Below are 25,909 nucleotides of genomic sequence, written 5' to 3'. Positions count from 1 at the left end.
CGAGTTCATATTGGGCCATTTCATGTCATTTGCTGTTGATTTTTGGTCAATTCCTTTTCTTTTTGAGGCATTTATGGGTCACTTCCTGTTGATTTTGGGGCATTGACAGGTTTCTTGTTGCTTATGGGTTACTGAAAAGAAAGTGACTCAAGATTGTCCCCAAATGAATAGGAAGCGACTCAAAATCAACAGGAAGTAACCTGTCAATGCCCATAAGACTGGCTGGGAATGTTTTGGTTTCATAGCCATTTATGGCGCTAGATGTCCAATCCAGTCAAAATTAATTGGACGAAGGGGCAGACTGGGGATGGGGGAGTGGCCCGGGAGTCATTGAAAGACCGGCCCAATAAAATTTGTAACAACAATAATCATAAAGTAAACAATAACCCGAGCCCTTAATTAGCCTCGAGTCAAATAATCACAATAGTGTAGTGATTTTAAAGTGGGTATGACACCAAAAAGCATGTTTATTTCATATTTCACGCTGTATTTTATGCGCCTGAATGAAATGGACTGCTTGGATGTTTTTGGAAGAGATCGTTTTATATATTCAATTTTTGAATCCCGCGCCATGAAATTGGGTGACTTCCGGCCTCAGTCTCGGGTTTAGGACGAATGCGAATGTGACGTCACCCGGGTCAGCATCTCACAATATAGCATCGCTTCATAGCATGCAGATGGACTGCGGATTCAGCTGATTTTGCGGGTTAATTCGTTTATTTTTCGCATCACGCCAGTCAAACGGCTGCAGAAAATTGTTGCCGCACCAGGGAGAGGCGTGTGCCTTTTTGGGTTTCAAAAGGTTCCCGTTCACTGTGGATATTGGCCAAAACAAGCCCTACTACTGTGGGACCATTGGACTTACGGAGAAGTGAGTGAACATCAAATTTTGTATTACTGTATGTCAAATACTGGGATAATGGCAGACGTTTTAATATGAAGGTGGCTTGCATTTTGTGGTTGATTTTCCACCGAAAATGCCACTTGGCCGACGACCGGCAGCTTGTCGCCCCCCGCCGGGAGAGTGCTATACTCGGCTTATTGCCCTCTTCGTGTGCCCGGTGTTCTGTCAAATTTTCAACCCCATCAGAAATTGGACTTAACTTTCTGTTAAAAATGGCCGTGAATACAGCGATTACAAAGTAAGCACTACACACTTTGTTTAAATAAAGGACTATTTACTTACGTTTGATCATGGACAAATAGAGAAGTTCTCTTCAGACAGATCCTGCCATGTTAACTGCACAACAACTGCACGCCGCTCTCTGTTTACATCATTGCTGTGTAGTTAAGGATTATTTTACGCCATATTCGTGTTGACCATGTGGCAGCTACGCGTTCCTTCGACGTCGGCCGGTTTGTCCGATGTTACTCTCTCGCTGCTTCCCCGGCAAGCTCTCCTATCCATAGCAAGGGAACGAGCCGTAACTTGCTCGCCGCCGGGCAGGTTGCCGATCAGCGAAGACAAACGACAACCATGATGCCGTGTAAAATGATCCGGGCTGGTTTTGTGTGATTTTTCGCTTCGAAAAGCAAAAATAAGACTTTGAGACGTCACTCGGTTCGGGTTAGCATGTCGGCTAGCTGTCACGCCTCTTGGTTTGTTTACATTCTCCAAAGCCCCGGCAGAGGGAAATGATAAAAGCCTGACGAACTACGGATTGGGAGGTGCGACAGTAAAGGTGAAGTCGACAGTTTTGACCATTATGGAGTATTTTTTGCCATATCATACTGAATAAATGCATTTTTATTATTTCATATTCCATTTAGCACAAGAATGTTAATTGTCATGACCATACCATTTATTTAGCAAATGAGGAAAAATACTTAGCTCAAAAGAATATCCTGTAAAAATATTGGAGCAGAGAGACTGAAACAATTACATTTTGCGGCTCTTTTCGGCGCGTTTTCCTCGTTCTGAATAATTCCCCTCAATGGGATGAATTGTAAATCAGATGAAACCATTCTCCTGCCGACGTCATCCTCCTGTTGGGGACGCTAGAGCCCTATAATGGTAGGCGTGGCTAAACGGCGGATTAAAACACTAATTTCTCGTCATTTGCGCTTTGCCAAATTGTTGTATGTAGTCCAATCATCTCAAAATATGATTGTAATTCACATAACAATGCTATTTAAGACTATTTTTATCCTGTCGTACGCACTTTAAAACATGGAGTGATTTTGATGCAAACAGGTCTACAATAAACTGTAACATGAGTAAAACATTAATTAGAGAATTGAAAACTGATCGATGTACACATACAGTATAGGACTTTTAATTCAACTCTGCTCTCGTCCACACACAGTTTGGGTTCTGGTACCAATTCTCTCGAGAGGGGTTGGACTCTCTTCCACTCTGGAGTTGCCCATGGTGACAGGCTCCGAACAGGTCTGGGCATACTTATTGCGCCCCAGCTTGGCGCCTGTATGTTGGAGTTTACCCTGGTAGACGAGAGGCTACCCTTCCTCCGCCATCGGGTGGGGGGACGGGTTCTGACTGTTGTTTTTGCTTATGCACCGAACAGAAGCTAAGAGTACCTTCCCTTTTTGGAGTCCTTGGAGGGTGTGCTGGAGAGCGCCACCTCTGGGGACTCCAAAGCTCACGTGGGCAATGACAGTGAGACCTGAAGGGGCGTGATTGGGAGGAATGGCCCCACGATCAGAACCCGAGTGGTGTTCTATTATTGGACTTCTGTGCTCGTCACAGTTTGTCCATAACTGACACAGTGTTCAAACATAGGAGTGTCCATATGCGCACTTGGCACCAGGACACCCTAGGCCGCAGTTTGATGACCAACTTTGTAATCGTATCATCGGACTTAAGGCCGCATGTTTTGACACTCGGGTGAAGAGAGGGGCGGCACTCTCAACTGATCACTACCTGGTGTTGTGTTGGGTCCGATGGCAGGGGAAGATGCTGTGCCTCTGGATTGGCAGACCGGAGTGGAGGGAGACCGGAAGGTGTGTCCCAGTCACAGAGGGGTCACACTCCTCAGCCTCCCCGGTAAAGTCTATTCAGGGGTGCTGGAGAGGAGGGTCCATCAGGAAGTGGAATCTCAGATTCAGGAGGGGCAGTGTGGTTTTCATGGAACAGTGGACCAGCTCTACACCCTTGAGGGTCCTCGAGGGTGCATGGGAGTTCGCCCAACCAGTCTTCATGTGTTTTGTGGATCTGGAAAAGGCGTTTGACCGTGTGCCTCGCGAAGTCCTGTGGGGTGTGCTCCAGGACTACGAGGTACCAAACCCTTGGTAAGGGCTGTTCAGTCCCTGTACGACCCGTGTCAGAGTTTGGTTCGCATTGTAGGCAGTAAGTCGAATTCGTTCCCAGTGAGTGTTGGACTCCACCAAGGCTACACTTTGTCACCGATTCTGTTCATACTTATTATGGCCAGAATTTTTAGGTGCAGCCGAAGCGTTGAGGGGTTTCGGTTTGGTGACCTCAGCACTGCTTCTCTGCATTTTGCAGATGATGTGGTGCTGTTGGCTTCATCAAGCCTTGACCTCCAACTCCACTGGAGCAGTTCGCAGTCGAGTATAAAGCGGTTGGGATGAAGATCAGCACCTCCAAATCCGAGACCATGGTCCTCAGTCGGAAAAGGGTGGAGTGGGTTGTCCGGGTCGGGGATGAAATCCTGCCCCAAGTGGAGGAGTTCAAGTATCTTGTCCACGAATGAGGGTAGGAGGGAGCGGGAGATTGACAGGCGGATTGGTGCAGCGTCTGCAGTATTGTGGACTCTGCACCGGTCCGTAGTGATGAAAAAGGAGCTGAGCCGAAAGGTGAAGCTCTCAATTTACTAATCGATCTACGTTCCTATGCTCACCTATGGTCATGAGCTGTGGGTCGTGACCGAAAGAACAAGATCCCGGATACAAGCGGCCGAGATGAGTTTCCTTCGCAGTGTGTCCGGGCTCTCCCTTAGAGATAGGGTGAGAAGCTCGGTCATCTGGGAGGGACTCGGCGTTGAGCTGCTACTTCTCCGCGTCGAGAGGAGCCAGCTGAGGTGGCTCGGGCATCTGGTTCGGATGCCTGCTGGACGCCTCCTCGGAGAGGTGTTCAGGACATGTACCACTGGCAGGAGGCCCCGGGTACGACTCAGGACACACTGGAGAGACTATGTCTCTCGGCTGGCCTGGGAACACCTTGGGATTCCACCGGAGGAGCTGATTGAGGTGGCTGGGGAGAGGGAAGTCTGGGCTTCCCTGTTAAAGCTGCTGCCCCCCGCGACCCGACCCCGGAGTAAGCGGAAGTGGATGGATGGATGGATGGATGGATGGATGGATGGATGGATGGATGGATGGATGGATGGATAATACACCTTATCATTTGAACAATGTGTGATACAGCTCAGTGGGATGCAGTACAGTTCAACACCACTAAAAGTGATAATAAAAATAATTATAAGTGTGATTTGGGGGGTTTTCCTTTGCACTTTTAGGGGTTCAGATCAAGGTTGTAACTGTCAAGTGTGGGTCTGTGAAGCACTTGGAGACATTAAAAATTCTCTGTGTGGAATTTAGTACGATCTTTTCTTTTCAAGGATTTTGTCTGCCCCAGGTGCAAGTCGGACTTCATTGAGGAGGTAGCAAATGACTCCAGGTACAGGACCTTTTAGGGATTGCTGTTGTGTTTAATTCCACAAATAAAACTGTCTTTTGTTCCATTGTCCAGACTCTTGGAGAACAGCACACCAGAGACCAATGATGATTCCAACTCGTTGTTCTCAGAAGTAATCATTTACTAATTAGATTTCAATATTTGCACTCCTATTTCTACAAGACTTAACTGTTTCCCCTTTATCGTTCCAAGTTATGGCAGCTGTTGTTTATGGAGCGCTCTGCTCTGCTGTCGCACCCGCCGTCGTCAGAGTCGGACCGGGAAGACGTCGAGATGTTTCTCAGTGGTCACGGTCATCTTCCGCTAGTACCACCGGGCAACGCTGAGGTCAGAGAACTGCAGTTTCTCTCCCAGCCCGGAGAGGAGAGGTCAGCCCAACCTGAACAAAGGCCTGAAATGGAAGGGTGTGTGAGATGGTACACAACATCATAAGCGGAACTTACCAGGAAGTGTCCTAAAAATGACAGGAAATGCTCCAAAATGTACAGGAAGCCACACTGATATACCCAATATGTATGGGAAGTGACTTTTAAGTTCTCTTAAGTTACCAGCATGTCACCAAAAATCATCAGGAAGTGACCAAAGAACAGGAGGTGGCCCTGAAATGCCCTAAAATGACAATAGGGTGACCTAAAATTAACTCTGGCTTCCACTGACAATTATTGACGTCCAATTGACCTGAACTGGGAAGAGTAGCTGTGACTGCTCATCTTCCATTGTCTTCTTCTAATCATCTTCCAATACTGGTTTTATTTTTCATTTGCAGTCATTTAAAAAAAATTCAGACACCCCATGAAATATTCAGTTCTTTATTAAGAAATGTTTACATATCAAAGTTCGATCTTGTTTTTCTTTATCTCTGGAAAAGAAAGTGATTGAGTTGCAGGTAAACAAATAAATTTTAGCATTATTTTGCTCATTAAACCAAACATATCAATAAAAATGCATATTCTAACTGAGGAAAAAGTTAGGACACCCTACCAGCTAATACCTAGTGTTACCCCCGTTGGCTGAAATAACTTCAGTGAGACGCTTTTTGTAGCCATCTACCAGTCTTTGACATCGGTCTGAGGAAAGTTTGCCCCACTCCTCAACGCAGAATTGAGATGTTTGAGGGGTTTCTTGCATGTACAGCTCATTTCAAGTCACCCCAGATCATCTAAATGGGATTGAGATCTGGGCTTTGACTCGGCAATTCCAGCACTCTCCATTTCTTCCTTCTCAGCCAGTCCTTGGTGGATTTACTGGTATGTTTTGGGTCATTTGTCATGTTGCAGGGTCCAGTTTCGCTTCAGCTTTCATTTTTTTCACAGATGATCTTACATGTTCCTCAAGCACCCTCTGATTCACAGAATTCATGGTGGATTCTATGATGGTGAGCTGGCCAGGTCCTGCAACTCCCAAAACCATAACACTTTCACCTCCATGCTTCACAGTTGGTATGAGGTTCTCTTCCTGGAATGCTGTATTGGGGTTACACCAGACATGTCCTATGTTCTGGTGTCCAAATAATTCATCTGTCCAAGGAACATTATTCCAGAAGTCCTGGTCTTTGTCTACATTCACTCTTGTAAACTTTAGTCTGGCCTTCATGTTCTTCTTGGGGGGGCAAAGGTTTCCTCCTTGCACACCTCCCATGAAGGTTAAACTTGTGAAGTCTCTTTCTGATTGTAGGGGCATGCACTTTCACATCAACAGTAGCAAGAGCCTGCTGGAGGTCCCGTGATGACATTTTAGAGTTTTTGGAGACTTCTTTTAGCATCTTGCGGTCTGCTCTCGGGGTGAACTTGCTTGGATGGCCAGAACTGGGCAAGGTGGTAGTTGTTTTGAATGTCGTCCACTTGCAGACTATTTTCAGGACAGTGGAATGGCTGATTTTATATTCTTTTGAGATCTTTTGAATTCCCTTACCAGACTCATAAGCGTTTACAATCTTCTTTCTGGAGGCCTCAGATACCTCCTTTGATCTTACCATGGTGTTTTCTCTCACTTCAACAGTCAGGGGCACACTAAACTAATCTCTCAAGATTGTTCAAATTGATATTAAATACAGTGCCTTGCAAAAGTATTCGGCCCCCTTGAATCTTGCAACCTTTCGCCACATTTCAGGCTTCAAACATAAAGATATGAAATTTAATTTTTTTGTCAAGAATCAACAAGTGGGACACAATCGTGAAGTGGAACAACATTTATTGGGTACCGTAATTTCTCGAATATAAGGCGCACCCGTGTATAATGCGCACCCCAAATTTACTTGTAAAATCTAGGGGAAATTATTGTACCCGTTTATAACGCGCACCCTAATTTTAGAAGAAAACAGAGCTTGTGTACAGATACAGAGATGTCATTTTACTGACTGGTGAAACACAGCACAAGCATAGCACATTGGTAGTTCAAAACATTACCGTAAACTGACAATATTTACGGTAATAATATGATTTGACAACTTCTCCAACTTACCAGAATCTAGGAGAAAACAAAACAGATGTGACTTTTCTTTTAAAGGCTGCTGTATAACTTGCTCATTTCCTCATGATGAATAAATGTTTCTTCCATGGATTGATACGGTAAAATGAAAGTGAGAACGTAAGTCGGAAATCCGTGAGAGCTCATAGCTGTCAACACGACAGTAACAAAAGGAACTATTGTTATTTGGGTTTGAGTTTCCCGAGGGACCGATATAGTTGACGGACACAGGAAGTGTGTGTCCTTACATTTGTTATGGTCCGAATTGCGGAGCTGCAATAAACGTCGACTCAAATGAGTTCAAGAAACTCAATTCTGTGCTTTATGAAGAGTGAAAAAAGCAGAATTTAACACAGACGAAATCATTCGGCTGATTAGAGTGAAGTATTACCGAAACAAAACGGTGACGTCACGTACCGTAATGGTCGGCAACGGGTCGCCGCATACGTTTCTTCAACACAACGTGGCCGTGTCAATGAAAAAAAATCGGTTTATATATATATTTAATACATATATATTTTTGTCTCCATCCATTTACCCATTTATAATGCGCACCATGAGTTTACAAGTTGATTTTGGGGAAAAAAAGTGCGCGTTATATTCGGGAAATTACGGTAATTTAAACTTTTTTAGCAAATAAAAAACTGAAAAGTGGGGCGTGCAATATTATTCGGCCCCTTTACTTTCAGTGCAGCAAACTCACTCCAGAAGTTCAGTGAGGATCTCTGAATGATCCAATGTTGTCCTAAATGACCGATGATGATAAATAGAATCCACCGGTGTGTAATCAAGTCTCCGTATAAATGCACCTGCTCTGTGATAGTCTCAGGGTTCTGTTTAAAGTGCAGAGAGCATTATGAAAACCAAGGAACACACCAGGCAGGTCCGAGATACTGTTGTGGAGAAGTTTAAAGCCAGATTTGGATACAAAAAGATTTCCCAAGCTTTAAACATCTCAAGGAGCACTGTGCAAGCCATCATATTGAAATGGAAGGAGCATCAGACCACTGCAAATCTACCAAGACCCGGCCGTCCTTCCAAACTTTCTTCTCAAACAAGGAGAAAACTGATCAGAGATGCAGCCAAGAGGCCCATGATCACTCTGGATGAACTGCAGAGCTCTACAGCTGAGGTGGGAGAGTCTGCTCATAGGACAACAATCAGTCGTACACTGCACAAATCTGGGCTTTATGGAAGAGTGGCAAGAAGAAAGCCATTTCTCAAAGATATCCATAAAAAGTCTCGTTTAAAGTTTGCCACAAGCCACCTGGGAGACGCACTAAACATGTGGAAGAAGGTGCTCTGGTCAGATGAAACCAAAATTGAATTTTTTGGCCTCAATGCAAAACGATATGTTTGGCGTAAAAGCAACACAGCTCATCACCCTGACCACACCATCCCCACTGTCAAACGTGGTGGCAGCATCATGGTTTGGGCCTGCTTTTCTTCAGCAGGGACAGGGAAGATGGTTAAAATTGACGGGAAGATGGATGCAGCCAAATACAGGAACATTCTGGAAGAAAACCTGTTGGTATCTGCACAAGACCTGAGACTGGGACGGAGATTTATCTTCCAACAGGACAATGATCCAAAACATAAAGCCAAATCTACAATGGAATGGTTCAAAAATAAATGTATCCATGGCCAAGTCAAAGTCCAGACCTGAATCCAATCGAGACTCTGTGGAAAGAGCTGAAGACTGCTGTTCACAAACACTCTCTATCCAACCTCACTGAGCTCGAGCTGTTTTGCAAGGAAGAATGGGCAAGAATGTCAGTCTCTCGATGTGCAAAACTGATAGAAACATACCCCAAGCGACTTACAGCTGTAATTGGAGCAAAAGGTGGCGCTACAAAGTATTAACGCAAGGGGGCCGAATAATATTGCACGCCCCACTTTTCAGTTTTTTATTTGTTAAAAAAGTTTAAATTATCCAATAAATTTTGTTCCACTTCACGATTGTGTCCCACTTGTTGTTGATTCTTGACAAAAAATTAAAATTCTATATCTTTATGTTTGAAGCCTGAAATGTGGCGAAAGGTTGCAAGGTTCAAGGGGGCCGAATACTTTTGCAAGGCACTGTATTCATACGACCAAATATGTTCGAAAACACACAGACTTCCATAGGGTGTCCTCATTTTTTCACATGACTGTGGCTACTGTAAGTACAGCCAGCACAATGTGAGTTTAAAAGGCATTATTTTGGATCTCTATTAGTGTTGCAATATGTTTAATTGAATCATCTGGAATGATTTCTCCGCATACAGTAAATCAAGTTGACTTTATTTGCCTTAGAACAGCTGCAAATGTAATTTGATTTGTTAAACCCGCCCTTAAAACATGGATGCAATCATTTTTACTCCCTGTTTTGGCGTTCTCAAGGATTGTGCAGCACTTCTTGGCCGACTTGTTTACTACCAATGGAAATCCCGGCGCCGCTCCAGCTGCACTGTAATCCTCCTTCACTTTCTTATTCATTTATTTTCACATATTCAGCTCAATTCTGATGTTATTTCACTTTTTTTTCTTTTTCGCTCTTAGATCAAGCATGCTGCAGCTGTACTCAAACCCAGCAGATTATGCATGGGGTCAGGGAGGTTTGGATACAGTCATCACAGAGGTCAAATTTCGTTTTTTTTCCCCCTCAACATGCTGCCCATGCATTTGTTCATCTGACCTCTGTGAAGTTGGCCCCCTAAATCAGATGCAAACTTATATAAATATAATGTCAATTGTTTGTTCTACGTTTGTGCTGGTTTGTACTGCTGTCATTTTTGAGATATTTACAATTATTTTGTAGGTCAATCTGAGGTCAACCAGCCCCCATTTTGATCTTAACCTGCTAAAAATGTCAATTGGTTTTGCTATTAAAAAAAATTGTTAGTGCTAAAACGGTTTTGTAGATACAGTATTATACTTTTGATTTGTAGCGATGATGTCAAATGGCGGAACGGAACCACAATGGTGCCGTTCTTCTGTGCTGGTTTGTGTTGTAAAAAAAAATTGTTTGTGCTGCCTTATAGATATTGATATATTATTTCCAAGTGTGATGTTACTTGTAAAATACTAAAATTCACCAACCTTGGCAAGAAATTATTCAAAATTGTGGATTTACAGTACCACAAAATGAGAACTGTAACCTGATCAAAGTATACAGGTAGGACTTTTAATTCATTTTTCTAAATATTGCCACAGCAAAAATGCATTGTTTTGAGTATGTGGCCAGTCAGAGAGTTCCACTACTAAAATTCACCAACCTTGGCCAGACTTTTTTCAGATTTGTGGATTTACAGTGCCACAAAAATGAGAACTGTGATCTACTACTACTAAAATTACCCTTTGCTCAGGGGAATCACATAATATTGTACTGATGTGACAGTGCACATGTAAATGGAGCCTTTTTAAGATCAGGCGGCTTTGGGGCAGTTTACATGGTGACTCTGCGACACAAAGACGCAATGACTGAGTTGCGGACTCGCCTCGCGTGCATATGGTGTCGGCGAAGACGGAAGGCGAAGACGAAAAATTCTGAATCCTGCCTCCAAAGTGGAAGGGTGAGGGAGCTTGGTGGGGTCAAAGTGCATCATTCTCTGTTGCCCAGTAAATCTGCACTGCCCCCTAGGGCCTGGCATGAATACTATGTCATTTTCATGCGGAATCGCGACATTGTTCAAATGGAGACGCAAATGCAAATGCAAATTTGACATTTTTCGTAATCTCGGTGAGTCACCATGAACGGCCCCTTTATTTCCTTTGTTAAACGATGACAATGGTGGCGTTATATACAGTATTTTGGAGTGTTTTTAAGATTTGGGAACAACGTGAGCACATGGAACTCAACTGCCATCCTACTCAGTCGGAATGCATTTACCGGAACGCTTGGATTATGCGGGTGGAGGTTATTTTAGGGTCCGCTCATTTGACCACGGGAACATGATCGTTCGCTGGCTTGACCGCAGTCACCAATTCCTACTTATTTTTCACCCAATACTTATTTTTCACGCATACGTGTAAAATATGTAGGGTCGCAGTTCGCGCATGTGTAGTGACACCAAACCCTACTTATTTGAGGCCCTACCATTTTCTCCCAACAACAGCCGACCAGAGAAATCTGCGGTTTCCCCGCTTGCCAGTCCACCATTGCGTTAAGCACAAACCAGCCAGTTTAGATCAAAATGAGCTGGGGAGCTGGTTAACCTCAGATTGACCTATGAAGGAATTGTAAATTGTAATTGTAAATATCTCAAAAATGATCACAGCACAAACTCGCACAAACGTAGCACAAACAATTGACATAATTTTTTATATAAACTTGCATCTGATAGGGGGCCAACTTCACTTTTTCATATGATATTGATCGTGTTGATGATGTCTTAAACAACCCATTTTTTGAACATGGGGTCCTTGTAGGCTACCACCATGTTTGTGAACCCCGATGTAGCGCAAACGCAGCTGAACGTGTTCTGTCATGTCAGTTATTAGGACAGTTGGAGAACACAGGTCCACCTCCAGCTGAAAAGAACATGATCTCATCCTTGCCGACAGTTTGCATCTCTGAAGAGCAAACAGGTGGGAATCTCATTATGGTACTGCTATTTATCCCTCATCTACTTCATCTATTTCTTCTGCTTTCATTGAATTCATCCGATTGCATATAGTAAAAAAATAATAAAATTGTCTTTCAGCTTATTACCATTCACACATTCTGTGTTCTTACATTCCTTCCCCTTTTCCCTATCATTGTAAATACACCAAACCAAACTTTTACATTATGTATCCTTACTTCTTTACCCAAACAAATACAGTACACAGTGATCTCTCGTTACTTTGCGGTTTAACTTTCAAGCCCTCAGTGCATCGATTTTAAAAAAATATTCATCAAAAATTCATATTTGAGAAAACACAGTGAGAAAGTTGCCTGCTTGCTAGCAGAAGATAGGGAGAGCCCGGACAACTCAAAATGCACCTCTCTGATATTTTGGCCAGGATTCCCCCCTAAAAGATCCCTCCCGACTTGGAAATCTTGCAAGCTGATTGGCCGAGACGTGAGCAAATGAATGTACAGTGCATATTTTTTTATATTAATTTTACATTATTTTATTATGTTATTTAAATTAAATTTTATTTAAATGTTTGAAACCACAATTTAATGCTCTAATGATAACACATGCATTTATAGGGTTTTATATACACTGTGCTTTCCGCACTAAAAGGCGCACCTTCAATGAATGGCCATTTTTAAAAACTGTTTTCATACATAGGGCGCACCGCATTATAAGGTATTGGTAGAAGTAGGAGACATGATTGGGGTTACATTATACATTCACTAGATGGTGCTGCGCTAAAGTGAATGTCATGCCATGATTAACCAGTATTGATTCATATATGAGGCACATCGGATCATATGGCGCACTGTCTGCATTTGAGAAAATTGAAGGCTTTTCGGTGCGCGTTATAGTGCGGAAAATACAGCATATGTTTTATACTCCTCAACACTCCCGGAAAAAGTGGAAAAGAAAGTACAGGTAGTCCCAGGATACGACATGCTCAACTTACGCGATTTCAACTTTACGACGAAGGAGTCTCTCCACCATTTTGTCTTGAGTTTTTTTTTTTTTTTCAAGGCGCATAAACAATACCTGTATAACAAAATGTGTTTTAAAAAAAAATCATTGAATTCTGGTGATAGAAAAATAAACTGCAGAACTGAAGCATAATTCGTCCAAAGAGCATTAGTGCTCTCTAGTGGAGAAAATAGTTCCTAGTCTGAAAAAGTTGAATTGTGAATACAGTAGTTCCTTCCATAGACTTCATAATATATTGACAGGTCGCGGGGCCGATTAACAGGGGGTCTATCTCCTTCAAAGCTGACCGAGTGAAAACACAAAGAGCTTTTTACGTTGAAAATTCTTGTGAATAAATGCTTAAATCCCTGAATTCTTTATAGATATGGACGTAAAACAGTCTCAATTCTTGGTTTAAAGCAAAAAACGAGCAGTTAGCATTTATTTTACGTAAATATGTCGAATCTGCTGCTTGTCTTTAAGCCACTGTGACGCTGCCTTACCACCACAAAGAGCTTTTTAAGTTGAAAATTCTTGTGAATAAATGCACAAATCCCTGAATTCTTTATGATATGGATGCAAAACTGTTTCGATTCATGGTTAAAAGCAACAACAACAAAAACGGCAGCATTTATTTTACGTAAATATTACGAATGTGGGGCTCGTCTTTAAGTTCACTGTGGCGCGGCCTTATCACCACAAAGAGCTTTTTACGTTGAAAATTTTTGTGAATAAATAAGTAACTCCCTGAATTCTTTAAAGTTATGGACGTAAAACAGTCTCGATTCTTTGTTCATGGACCAAAGAACCACGCAGTTAGCATTTATTTTGCTTAAATATGTCGAATGTACAGCTAGTCTTTAAGCCACTGTGGCTCTGCCTTATCACCACAAAGAGCTTTTTACGTTGAAAATTCTTGTGAATAAATGCTTAAATCCCTGAATTCATCATAGATATGGACGCAAAACAGTCTCAATTCTTGGTTAAAAGCAAAAAAAAAAAAAAAAACAGGGCAGTTAGCATTTATTTTACGTAAATATTGCGAATGTGCGGCTCGTCTTTAAGTTCACTGTGGCGCCGCCTTATCACCACAAAGAGCTTTTTACGTTGAAAATTCTTGTGAATAAATGCGTAACTCCCTGAATTCTTTAAAGTTATGGACGTAAACCAGCCTCATTCTTTGTTCAAAGAGCAAGGAACCGGACAGTTAGCATTTGTTTTACGTAAATATGTCGAATGTACAGCTACTCTTTAAGCCACTGTGGCTCCGCCTTATCACCACAAAGAGCTTTTTACGTTGAAAATTCTTGTGAATAAATGCGTAACTCCCTGAATTCTTTAAAGTTATGGACGTAAAACAGCCTCATTCTTTGTTCAAAGAGCAAGGAACCGGACAGTTAGCATTTGTTTTACGTAAATATGTCGAATGTATAGCTAGCCTTTAAGCCACTGTGGCTCCGCCTTATCACCACAAAGAGCTTTTTACGTTGAAAATTCTTTTGAATAGATGCTTAAATCCCTGAATTCATTATAGATATTGAGGCAAAACAGTCTCAAATCTTGGTTATAAGCAAAAAAAAAACCCAGGGCTGTTAGCATTTATTTTACGTAAATATTGCGAATTATGACACCAATGCCGTATCGGTTAATTTCTCCCATTGATTTTTTTCACAACAATTCAAAATGGTACGAAAAATATAATAATTACCTTGAATCCTCGAACAAATCACTCCTGAGGCAATCATTCCTGTTTGTATGCAGTACAGCTTTCGCACTTTTTCAACCTAAATCTGGCGTTGGATCGCTGCATGTGTTTAAGAATAACTGTGGACGACTTCAACCGACTGAAGCGGAGTGTGTAACGGCCCCCTACTTGAAGGAGTGGCGCAGTGTCTGGGGAGTGTGTCCCGTCAATATCATGATGAAGTCTATGTTTCTTCATAACTCCTATTATGAAATTAAAAGGATCATGTCTCTGGTTTTCCGAGGTCAATCAGTGACAAATAAAAACTGGGAGAGAGGTTAGAGTCCCCGCTTTTAAGTCATGTTGAAGGCAGCGCTCTGTGTCAAATACCTAAGTATTTACGGCGTTTTAAAGACGCTGCGTGATTGAATGGGCCAGCATGATCGTAGAATGGCAAGCCTGAGTCTGATTGGTATAATAGAGTCATGTAATTATTGCGACATCTCATTGATGTAACTGGAAGAGCCACTGTTGGCATCGCTGGAAAAAAAAAACTCTAATATGTAGAATAAAGAGGAAAAATTTAACGACTAGTGTAGCCCAAAGTAGCGGAGTAACAGCGTTTATTCTTCACAAATCTACTCATGTAAAAGTAAAACGTATAGCTTAGTAAAACTACTCTTAGAAGTATTTTTTTGTCAAAAAGTTACTCAAGTAAATACAACGGCGTAAATGTAACGGGTTACTACCCAACTCTGCTGAGGACCCACATGGAATGATTCAGCGTCTCAAATTATCTGCGAGAAATCAATAAAAATGTTCTGACTGGTATTTTTACATCGTCTCGCTTATTGTCTTGCTCTCGTAAACAAAGCTTCTGTCTGTTCCTCTCTTGCAGAATGCAGACTGGAGTGTACAATTTGTAGGGAGGAGTATTCATCAGGGGAATCTGTCCGGAAGTTACCCTGCCTCCATTACTTCCACAGTCAGTGTATAGTACCGTGGCTGGAACTGGTAAGTATGATATTGGTCTCAGGGGTGTGAAGAGCTTTGATTGGTCCACTGGAGCATAACATCATCATGCCCAGATTTTGAAATATGGTCAGCAATCTGGAACCCCTGAATTGTTAAAACTCACGCATTTACCCCAGCTTTGCCGTCACTGATGCAACGGCAAGGCCACACACAAATAATTCTTATAGTTAAGACCATAAAGGTGTTTGTATTTGTCGCCTTCCGTCACAGTACGGGCATCGCGGTTCGGTGCACACAGTAAGATGGTGAATACTAGAGGGGTGCATCGGTACTGCCCTCACGATTCGATTCGATTACGATTCGGAGGGCCACGATTCGATTCGATTCAGAGGGTCACGATTCGGTTCGATTCGGCAATGAATCGCGATGCATTAAAGCATGGGATGCATTAAAATTCTAACAACTAACAACTAGCAACACAAGCGGTCAGACATTAAACAACTTTTTATTGGCTCTTGTGTCACTCCTGGTTGAAGTCAAATGAAAATACTTTCAGATATATATATTAAAAAAAAACATCACAGCATTTAATTAGTGCTTTGAATGAGACCAGGGATTTCTCTTTTTTTTTTTTACACTCAGTAGCAGCCTTTCACACAGTGCAACATCTGAACTCCTCTGCAAAATCAGTAATAACAGTCACTGTATTTTAGTCACAACGACCCATCAATAAAAATATTCAAGTAAATATTAGAGAAAAAGACAAAGAAAATATTGTAGTGCAGCAGCATCTTTATCGCAATATCAATCCAGGGATCAGTTCAGTTGCAAATAAATTGCAATGTAGAACAAAAGTAAAATGTAGCCCTAGCTCACTTTATATGTGCAATAGAGGTTAGATCGGGCCTAAAAAATCCAGCCCAACCCGACACGGCTCGCTGGTATTGAAGGCCGACCCGGCCCGAGCCCGATCAATTCACTAGATTTGCAGGCCCAGCCCGAAAAACCCAATTTTTTTTTTTTTTTTTTTTTTGGGAGTGACACGAAGAAAAAAAAACGCAGGAGCAGCAATTTATTTTCATTTCTTTGAGTTGGCAGAAAAAACACAAGTTTTCTTAATGTTTGAATAGTCTACATATTTTTATGATCATTATAAAACCATTTACACAACGAAATAACTCGGGGAAAGTTTAATATAAAGAAAAACCTTGGGTTTTGCAGACACACAGAGGAGAAGATTCAAAAGGATCACATTTCTGTTGCTTTGTGTGCATGAATAAAAGTGTCCTTCGTAACAAATTGTCAGTTGGCAGAAAAAAAAACGCAAGTTTTCTTAATGTTTAAATAGTCTACATATTTTTATGATCATTATAAAAGCATTTACACAAATAACGCGGGGAAAGTTTAATATAAAGAAAAACCTTGGGTTTTGCAGACACACAGAGGAGAAGATTCAAAAGGATCACATTTCTGTTGCCTTTGTGTGCATAAATAAAAGTGTCCTTCGTAACGAATTGTCAGTTGACAGAAAAAAAACGCAAGTTTTCTTAATGTTTAAATAGTCTACATATTTGTATGATCATTATAAAAGCATTTACACAACCAAATAACGCCGGGAAAGTTTAATATTAAAAAAAAAAAAAAAAAAAAACATGCGGTTTTAATAATAATAATAATAATAATACATTTTATTTATAACGCACTTTACATTTGAAAACAAATCTCAAAGTGCACATCGCCAGAAAAAAATAAAATAAATAAAAAGACTAAGAATAAAAGAGGAAAAGCAAAACAGGCAGAAGCACAGATAAAATCAGATACCAATCAGATAAAAATAAGATAGTCAAATAAAATTAGCTAGAATAAGCTTTTTTAAAAAGAGTTTTTAGTCCTTTTTTAAATGCATCCACCGTCTGCGGGGCTCTGAGGTGGTCTGGGAGGGCGTTCCACAGACGGGGAGCAGCAGCTGCAAAGGCCCTGTCGCCCATAGTCTTCAGCCGAGTCCTGGGCGGGAGTAGACGGTGCTGTTGGCCTGACCGGGTTCTAGCTGAATTATGTGATGTGGGGAGTTCGGTTTTGCAGACACACAGAGGAGAAGATTCAAAAGGATTTCATTTGTGTTGCCTTTGTGTGCATAAATAAAAGTGTCTTTCGTAACGAATTCTCAGTTGATCGGTCTCAAACCGTTAATTGTGTGTACTGTTACACGCCTGTTTATAGCGTACATACATTATTGTTACTCCTTTGATTTTCCTTGAGGCCATTCCTTTTTGTACCAACGGGTTCTTCCAAAATATAAACATCATTCTATTAAGCAATGAGAATAGTTTGTTGCAATCAATGGGGACCGGTTGGGTCCAGTGGCGATCCTTGTTGGTTGAGACTGAGATCTGGGGGGGTTGAAAGTCACTCACAGTACGTTTTGCTTAGGATATTTTTTAGTTTTTCCCATCCAAAAAACAACCGTTTCGCTCCAAATTTGTCATGCTCGCGTGTTTTCTCCATGGCAGTACACATGGATGCAGGATAGTTTGCATACTACGACTAGGCTACTACAAAGACAGCGTTCTATTTCTCCTGCAGTGTGTGTTTTTGTCTTGGAAATAAAAGGACCCGTAAATTATAATGCAATTCCCTGCAGCTAGACGGCGCAATGACACACAAACGCATTTAAAGGTCCAATGAGCCTCAGTTTAACGTCCTCTTTTCACAAATAGCGCCTTATCCAACGTGACTTGGTAGCAAGCAAGGTGTCAGGTGGTGTCTATGTTATTTAAAAGAATAAATGTACAGTGCCTTGCAAAAGTATTCGGCCCCCTTGAATCTTGCAACCTTTTGCCACATTTCAGGCTTCAAACATAAAGATATGAAATTTAATTTTTTTGTCAAGAATCAACAAGTGGGACACAATCGTGAAGTGGAACAACATTTATTGGATAATTTAAACTTTTTTAACAAATAAAAAACTGAAAAGTGGGGCGTGCAATATTATTCGGCCCCTTTACTTTCAGTGCAGCAAACTCACTCCAGAAGTTCAGTGAGGATCTCTGAATGATCCAATGTTGTCCTAAATGACCGATGATGATAAATAGAATCCACCTGTGTGTAATCAAGTCTCCGTATAAATGCACCTGCTCTGTGATAGTCTCAGGGTTCTGTTTAAAGTGCAGAGAGCATTATGAAAACCAAGGAACACACCAGGCAGGTCCAAGATACTGTTGTGGAGAAGTTTAAAGCCAGATTTGGATACAAAAAGATTTCCCAAGCTTTAAACATCTCAAGGAGCACTGTGCAAGCCATCATATTGAAATGGAAGGAGCATCAGACCACTGCAAATCTACCAAGACCCGGCCGTCTTTCCAAACTTTCTTCTCAAACAAGGAGAAAACTGATCAGAGATGCAGCCAAGAGGCCCATGATCACTCTGGATGAACTGCAGAGATCTACAGCTGAAGTGAGAGAGTCTGTCCATAGGACAACAATCAGTTGTACACTGGACAAATCTGGCCTTTATGGAAGAGTGGCAAGAAGAAAGCCCTTTCTCAAAGATATCCATAAAAAGTCTCGTTTAAAGTTTGCCACAAGCCACCTGGGAGACACACCAAACATGTGGAAGAAGGTGCTCTGGTCAGATGAAACCAAAATTGAACTTTTTGGCCACAATGTAAAACGATATGTTTGGCGTAAAAGCAACACAGCTCATCACCCTGAACACACCATCCCCACTGTCAAACATGGTGGTGGCAGCATCATGGTTTGGGCCTGCTTTTCTTCAGCAGGGACAGGGAAGATGGTTAAAATTGACGGGAAGATGGATGCAGCCAAATACAGGAACATTCTGGAAGAAAACCTGTTGGTATCTGCACAAGACCTGAGACTGGGACGGAGATTTATCTTCCAACAGGAAAATGATCCAAAACATAAAGCCAAATCTACAATTGAATGGTTCAAAAATAAACGTATCCAGGTGTTAGAATGGCCAAGTCAAAGTCGAGACCTGAATCCAATCGAGAATCTGTGGAAAGAGCTGAAGACTGCTGTTCACAAACACTCTCCATCCAACCTCACTGAGCTCGAGCTGTTTTGCAAGGAAGAATGGGCAAGAATGTCAGTCTCTCGATGTGCAAAACTGATAGAAACATACCCCAAGCGACTTGCAGCTGTAACTGGAGCAAAAGGTGGCGCTACAAAGTATTAACGCAAGGGGGCCGAATAATATTGCACGCCCCACTTTTCAGTTTTTTATTTGTTAAAAAAGTTTAAATTATCCAATAAATTTTGTTCCACTTCACGATTGTGTCCCACTTGTTGTTGATTCTTGACAAAAAATTAAAATTTTATATCTTTATGTTTGAAGCCTGAAATGTGGCGAAAGGTTGCAAGGTTCAAGGGGGCCGAATACTTTTGCAAGGCACTGTATATTGTGGAAAACACTCAGATCACTTGAAGTTCCGCTCTGAGACCCCTAATTTGGCCAAATTTTTAAATTGTCCTATATGCATGTGTGATACATCATTGGAATGCTTAAAATCTCAATTTTCTGGGGGAAGAAAAATTTTGAACAGGAGATTTACAAAAAAAAAAAAAAATGTAAACAGCGAAACCCTATCTGGAGGTGAGAGCATGAAAGAGCAGAATTAAAGACGCCACGACTTTAACGAGATATTATCGCGTACTTACCTTGTTTGGATCCAAAACCTGTAGCATGACATGTAGCATGACACTGACACTGAGTGTCAAGACACAGCTGTCAATGGCTTCAGCTGGATTTTTGGGGGGATTTTACGGGTGAAACATGGTAATATAAGAAGGGTCGCAATGCAGAAATCGCAGACATCAAGGGGTGGTCAAGATTTTCTTTTTCATATATTTACCCATTTTTTGTTGTTGTTATGTTTTCGATTATTTATCATTTAACATATCGTAGAAAATGCGACAGTAGAAAAAAAAAATGCACTTAAGCGATAGTTATGAGGTAGATATCCGTAACTTTTTTACAGACACCATTTTTTTCATTGAGATGTAATTTGTTTAAAAGTTTAAAATATGCGAGTGAATAATTTTATTTTATTTATTTATTTTTTTCAAACGAAATATTAGACATCAATTAATGATTCTAAGCTAAAAATGACAGACATTTTGAATAATAAATATAATTAATTACCTTTGTTTTATGGCTGGGTTGAAACAAAAGCGGTTGCTCGACGTCTGTAAATGTGGGGGTTCCGGGGTAAAACGGAGAGTTTAAAAATATTTTGGGGGCTTAATGCACCATGAATCTGCTATGGCAGCATATAGACATATTGTTCTATCAAGCACAACAATTCTTTTGTCTTAAAATACAGCAGTTTATTTTAAAGAGGGGTGCAAGAGCAGAAAATGCTTTTTCTCCTTTGTCTGTGTTTTCCTAAAGCCCAAAGCTACCAAAACATTTTTTTCTCCACAACACCAGAGGGTGCTGCAGCACCCTCAACACCCCACTTCCCGCCCCACCAACGGAGACAATCGTTTGTGACTAATTTTTACAAAATTTTAGCCCATTTTTTGACCAATCGCTTGAAATATATGAACTCGTTCTTCCTCTGGCCAAGACGCACCTTCCCACAAACTTTTCCGAGCATGCAAGTCCCAGCCAGGTAGACAGACAGATAGACAGGCAGATTTTGGTGAATTTAGTAGGATGAGGATAATATCTGTTCTGTACAGTATACTTTATAAAAATTAAACTATATTGATAAATATCTGAAACTTGCTTTTTTTTTTTTATAGAGAATTGATTAAAAAAAGTATTCTATGTTGTAGTTCAATATTATCTACAATATCTGATTTTGGAGCTGATTTGTTTTGTGGCATATTTTTTCTATGACAAAGTAAAAATCTAATCATATATTTTGACTATTTAAATAGCCCGGTACATGAGTGGTCTCAGTTCTGAGGTTCCTGGTTCAGATCTTGCCACTGGTCAGTTTCAGATTTGACTGTAGTACATAGCGCTTGCTAAATATGAAAGTATGATCTATAGAGAATTCTGTTTTTCGCATATTAAAGTATTTGTACTGCAATGAATCTTGAACACTAAGATTGTCAACTTCCATACATTTGCAGTTAAAGATTCATAAACTATCAATTAACGCTCACCTTTTGATTGAAGTTAAGCAGGCTTTCCAGCCTTACACTCCGTTCTGTTTTTGCCCGTCCAGCATGATACCTGCCCGGTGTGCCGAAAAAGCCTCGACGGTGTTGACAACAGCCTCCTCCTGCATGCATCGCAATCTCCACAGGGTCGCTCCATAAGGACAGAGCAACAGGGGAGGCAGGCCATTTGAGATATTGAAATTCTACCACGGAAATCATCATTACTTACAGCATGAACTGTCCACTTCATTTGCACATTTTATACAAGGATCTCTGTTTTTCTTCCCGGCACTAAATCACTAAGCAGTAAGTTTAACAAGACCACAACGCTACACCACTCTTTGCTGGCTTCCTAAATAGCTGATTCAGATGTCCCAAATTTGTCACCACCAAGCTGCCATTTGACTGATTTCCCGAGGAGTAACACTATTAAATGAAGCCTGTTTTAAGGACAATGACCTAATTTCTGATTTTGATCAGCATCACACGTTGCTGTTTGTTAAGCTGTTATTAAAGTTTTCTGACTGTGATTCTCATTTTTTCATGCCTTATTTTCTGCTGCGTCCCATGAGCTGCGACATAAAAATACAAACCTTTTGCAGGCTTTTCCTCCAAGGTTTTCAATAATCACATAGCTGCCAGCCTCTCCCAGGCAAAACGGAAAGGACGTCTATCACCGTCAATGGCAGTGAATGAGTTCAATAGTTTGAAATTAAACAAAACAAAAATAGTGTTATTAAGGGCCATAAGTCCTTTAGGTGAGCCTAAACCAAGCTAACTACAGCTACACTACAGCTCAACATTATCACCATTAGAACAAAAACACTGTAATTGAATTATTTTCCATAAAAAGTACACGCATTTGACTTGTATCATGTTCACATTCTACACGCATTTTCTTTCTCAACACAGTTGCCAGAGAGGGAAAAAAAAAACACGTTTTACCATCGCTAAACACACTAAACACGCTGGAGTTAACCCTCGTAGCTGGTGGAAACGTTCATGATACGGTTTACTAACCTTTAATTTTGTATGAATGCGAAATCATATTGGAGGTATTGCGTCCTCGGCAGCCACCCTCCGCAAACATGTTTTACATATCAGTTGGCCCTCCTCCTCTAAGCTGCGGTCGTCTGTAACTTTTCTGTAGCTGAAGTATTCCCATACCAGCATTTTTTTGCGGTTTTGAAACCTCGACGTTTTCATACCAAGGTATATCTTGAAACGGGTAATCGGCACATGTCTGGTTTGTATTCAGATTTATAACAGCATTGGAAAAAGATGTATATGAGACATGTTAATTCTCAAAGTATAAATAAAATTAAAAAACAATAATAACATACAGAAAACCCTTATATGTACTGTATGTATATTTTAATAAATGGGGTTTTAAAGTGCCTGAGACACGAAAAAGCATGTTTATTTCATAATACACGCGGTATTTTACGCCCCTGAATTATATGGGCCGCTTGGATGTGTGTGGAAGCGATCGCTATTTTTATTTAGTTTTTTTGAATCCCGCGCCATGAAAATGAGTGACTTCCGGCTTCGGTCTTGCATTGAGGAGGAGGGCGCTGTGACGTGTTCGGTAGAAGACGTCCTCTTCACGCTACAGTGTACTGTTCTGTATGAGGACGAAGGATTCAGCTGATTTTGCGGCTTAATACGTTTATTTTTCGCATCACGCCAGCCAAACGGCTGCAGAAAAATCATTCTGTATGAGGGAGAGGCGTATGCACCTTTTTGGAGTTTCAAAAGGTTCCCATTCACCGTGGATATTAACTGTGGGACCATTGGACTTATGAGGAAGTGAGTAAACATCTTGTTTTGTATTATGTCAAATACGAATACAGCGATTACAAAGTAAACACTACAAACTTCCTTTAAATGAAGGACTACTTACGTTTGATCATTGATAGGCATGTAAAAAGCTCTCCTAATGCTAATTAGCAGCAGCACGTTAGCTGCACAACAAATCCAGCCACCCTCCTCCGGGGAACGAACTGTAAATTGCTCTCCGCCGGGCGGTTTGCCGATCCACTAAGACAATCGACAACCGGGTCGTCATGTCAAATAATCCAGGATAGTTATGTGTGATTTTCCTCTTCGAAGACTTTGAAACATCACTCGGTTCGGGTTAGCATGTCGGCTAGCTGTCACGGCTTCAGGTTTGTTTACATTTTCCGAAGCCGGGGAAGGGAAATGACATATGTCCGATTTAGGTGTCATAAAATATCGTTCGGGAGGTGTGACAGTAAAGGTGAAGTCGACATTTTTGACCATTATGGAGTAATTTTGCCATGTCGTCCTGAATAAATGCATTTTTATTATTTCATATTCCATTCAGCACAAGACTGTTATTTGTCATGAACATGCCATTTATTTAGCAATTGGGGAAAATACTTGGATAAAAAGAATATCCTGTAAAAATATTGAAGTAAAGAGACAGAAACAATGCCATTTTGCCGCTCTCTTCGTCGCGTTTTCCTCATTGTGAATAGTTCCGCCTCGACGGGCTGACTGGTCCTTCTCAAGCCATTTATATAGCTATTGGGGAAAATACTTGGATAAAAAGAATATCCTGTAAAAATATTGAAGTAAAGAGACAGAAACAATGACATTTTGCCGCTCTCTTCGTCGCGTTTTCCTCGTTGTGAATAGTTCCCCCTCGATGGGTTGACTGGTCCTTCTCAAGCCATTTATATAGCTATTGGGGAAAATACTTGCATAAAAAGAATATCCTGTAAAAATATTGAAGTAAAGAGACAGAAACAATGACATTTTGCGGCTCTCTTCATCGCGTTTTCCTCGTTCTGAATAATTCCCCCTCAATGGGCTGAATAGTAAAACCGATGAGCCCAGTCTACCGCTGACGTCATCCACCTGTTGGGGACGCTAAAGCCCTATAATGGTAGGCGTGGCTAACCGGCAGATTAAAAAACTAATTTCTCGTCATCTGTGCTTTTGTAAATTGTTGTATATAGTCGAATCGTCTCAAAATATGATTCTAATTCACATAATAATGCCATTTAAGACTTTTTTTCTCGTGTCATATGCTCTTTAAGCACTGCAAATGTAATAATTATGGTGTAAATGATATATATATATGTAAAAGAAAACAATGATTTTTACATGTGTACATGCATACTGTATAGTTTACCATTTTTAAATAAAATCCTATATTTATTTTTAATCGAAAAAATCTGCAATGGACTGAGGACGCAAAGTTTGAAGCGCGAAGTAGAGAGAGATAACTCTATTGTATTGTGGCCTACCTGACAAAAAATGTGATCTGTGCAGGTCTTAATTTTCGTAATCATTTTTCTAACTTTTTTTTTTTTTTTTATGAGGTTGTTATTTATCTTAAAAGACCAAAAATACCTTAATTGTTGGACTATAAGGCTCACCTGACTATAAGACAACACCCACCAAATTAGACAGGAAAACAGCATTTGTTCATAGACAAGCCGCACTAGACTACAAACCGCAGCTGTTCTCACTGTATTACGGGATATTTACACCAAAAAATATTAACTGGTAACACATTATTTGACAGTGGCATCATAAGACTATCATATGACCAAATGAACCACCATGAAGCTTTGAACCAATTGGATGCAAAACTTCAAGAAGCTTCATTTGGCCATCACAGCTCCCTTTGGGGGGACAGTCAACCTCTGCTGCCACTTGCTGTCAACACTATTGTCATCCAACATGCCTCCTAGCATGCATTGCAGCGCTACAGATGTAAATAACAAAATTCATGTTCTGTGCTTATTATTTCTTCAGTTACTGTTCCACTTGTCTCAAAAATGGCTAATCATGATATTTGGTAACACTTTATTTGACAGTTGCGCCATAAGACTGTCATAAGACAATCATAATTATGACATTTCACTGTCATGAGCATTAATAAATGCTTACAACAGATGTCTTTTAGTGCCATCTAGCAAATTATTTGACTTTTGAATGGATGTGAAAAGGAGTTAGTGACATCATTTGCCGAATGACACTGAATTAGGGCTGTCCCAAACGACTAATTTTCTTCCGATTAGTCAGCCGACTATTTTTACGATTAGTCGACTAATCTAATAATTTAATTTTTTTTTTTTTTTTTTTTTTTTTACTAATTTAGCAATGAAATTTTTGTTGACGTTTATCAATTCACAAAAAAACATATTGGAACACTTAAATTATTTATTAAAGTACAAATAAACAAGTAAATAACAATAATAAATCACAAATAAACAATGAGTTCAAATGCTGATAGAATTAACTAGTGTAGCATCCCGATTGAAAAGATGGTCTCTTAAACTGATGGTTTACAACTTTTATTCCATCCTTGATGTAATCACACTGTAAAAGCTACGGTGCACACAAATAAAACAACACAATTAGAAATTAACGAAAACTTTTCACCTTTTTCCTTTTAAACCATATTTATATATCAATGAATTGCCTATATGAATT

At 40.6% G+C, this 25,909-nt stretch overlaps 1 protein-coding gene across 2 annotated transcripts in view; it reads left to right on the top strand.

Moving 5' to 3' along the window:
- The window catches only part of rnf115b (ring finger protein 115b), a 32,139-nt gene extending 10,214 nt beyond the window's left edge, over nucleotides 1-21,925 (top strand). Inside the window, exons 2-9 of one of the 2 annotated variants that reach the window (XM_057828421.1) lie at nucleotides 4,539-4,597; nucleotides 4,670-4,727; nucleotides 4,808-4,983; nucleotides 9,464-9,532; nucleotides 9,623-9,701; nucleotides 11,557-11,650; nucleotides 15,228-15,343; nucleotides 21,505-21,925. In XM_057828421.1, the coding sequence (XP_057684404.1) occupies nucleotides 4,539-4,597; nucleotides 4,670-4,727; nucleotides 4,808-4,983; nucleotides 9,464-9,532; nucleotides 9,623-9,701; nucleotides 11,557-11,650; nucleotides 15,228-15,343; nucleotides 21,505-21,630 (777 nt within the window). In that variant the 3' untranslated portion in view covers nucleotides 21,631-21,925. Of the gene's footprint in view, nucleotides 1-4,538; nucleotides 4,598-4,669; nucleotides 4,728-4,807; nucleotides 5,020-9,463; nucleotides 9,533-9,622; nucleotides 9,702-11,556; nucleotides 11,651-15,227; nucleotides 15,344-21,504 lie in introns of both variants that reach the window. The other variant, XM_057828420.1, reaches the window with a different exon arrangement.
- Nucleotides 21,926-25,909: the final 3,984 nt, after the last annotated feature.

This window comes from Corythoichthys intestinalis, chromosome 22 (genome assembly GCF_030265065.1).
Source record: "Corythoichthys intestinalis isolate RoL2023-P3 chromosome 22, ASM3026506v1, whole genome shotgun sequence".
Taxonomy (NCBI): domain Eukaryota; kingdom Metazoa; phylum Chordata; class Actinopteri; order Syngnathiformes; family Syngnathidae; genus Corythoichthys; species Corythoichthys intestinalis.
The sequence above is the reverse complement of the archived record's forward strand: the minus strand, read 5'-3'. Positions and strand labels throughout refer to the sequence as shown.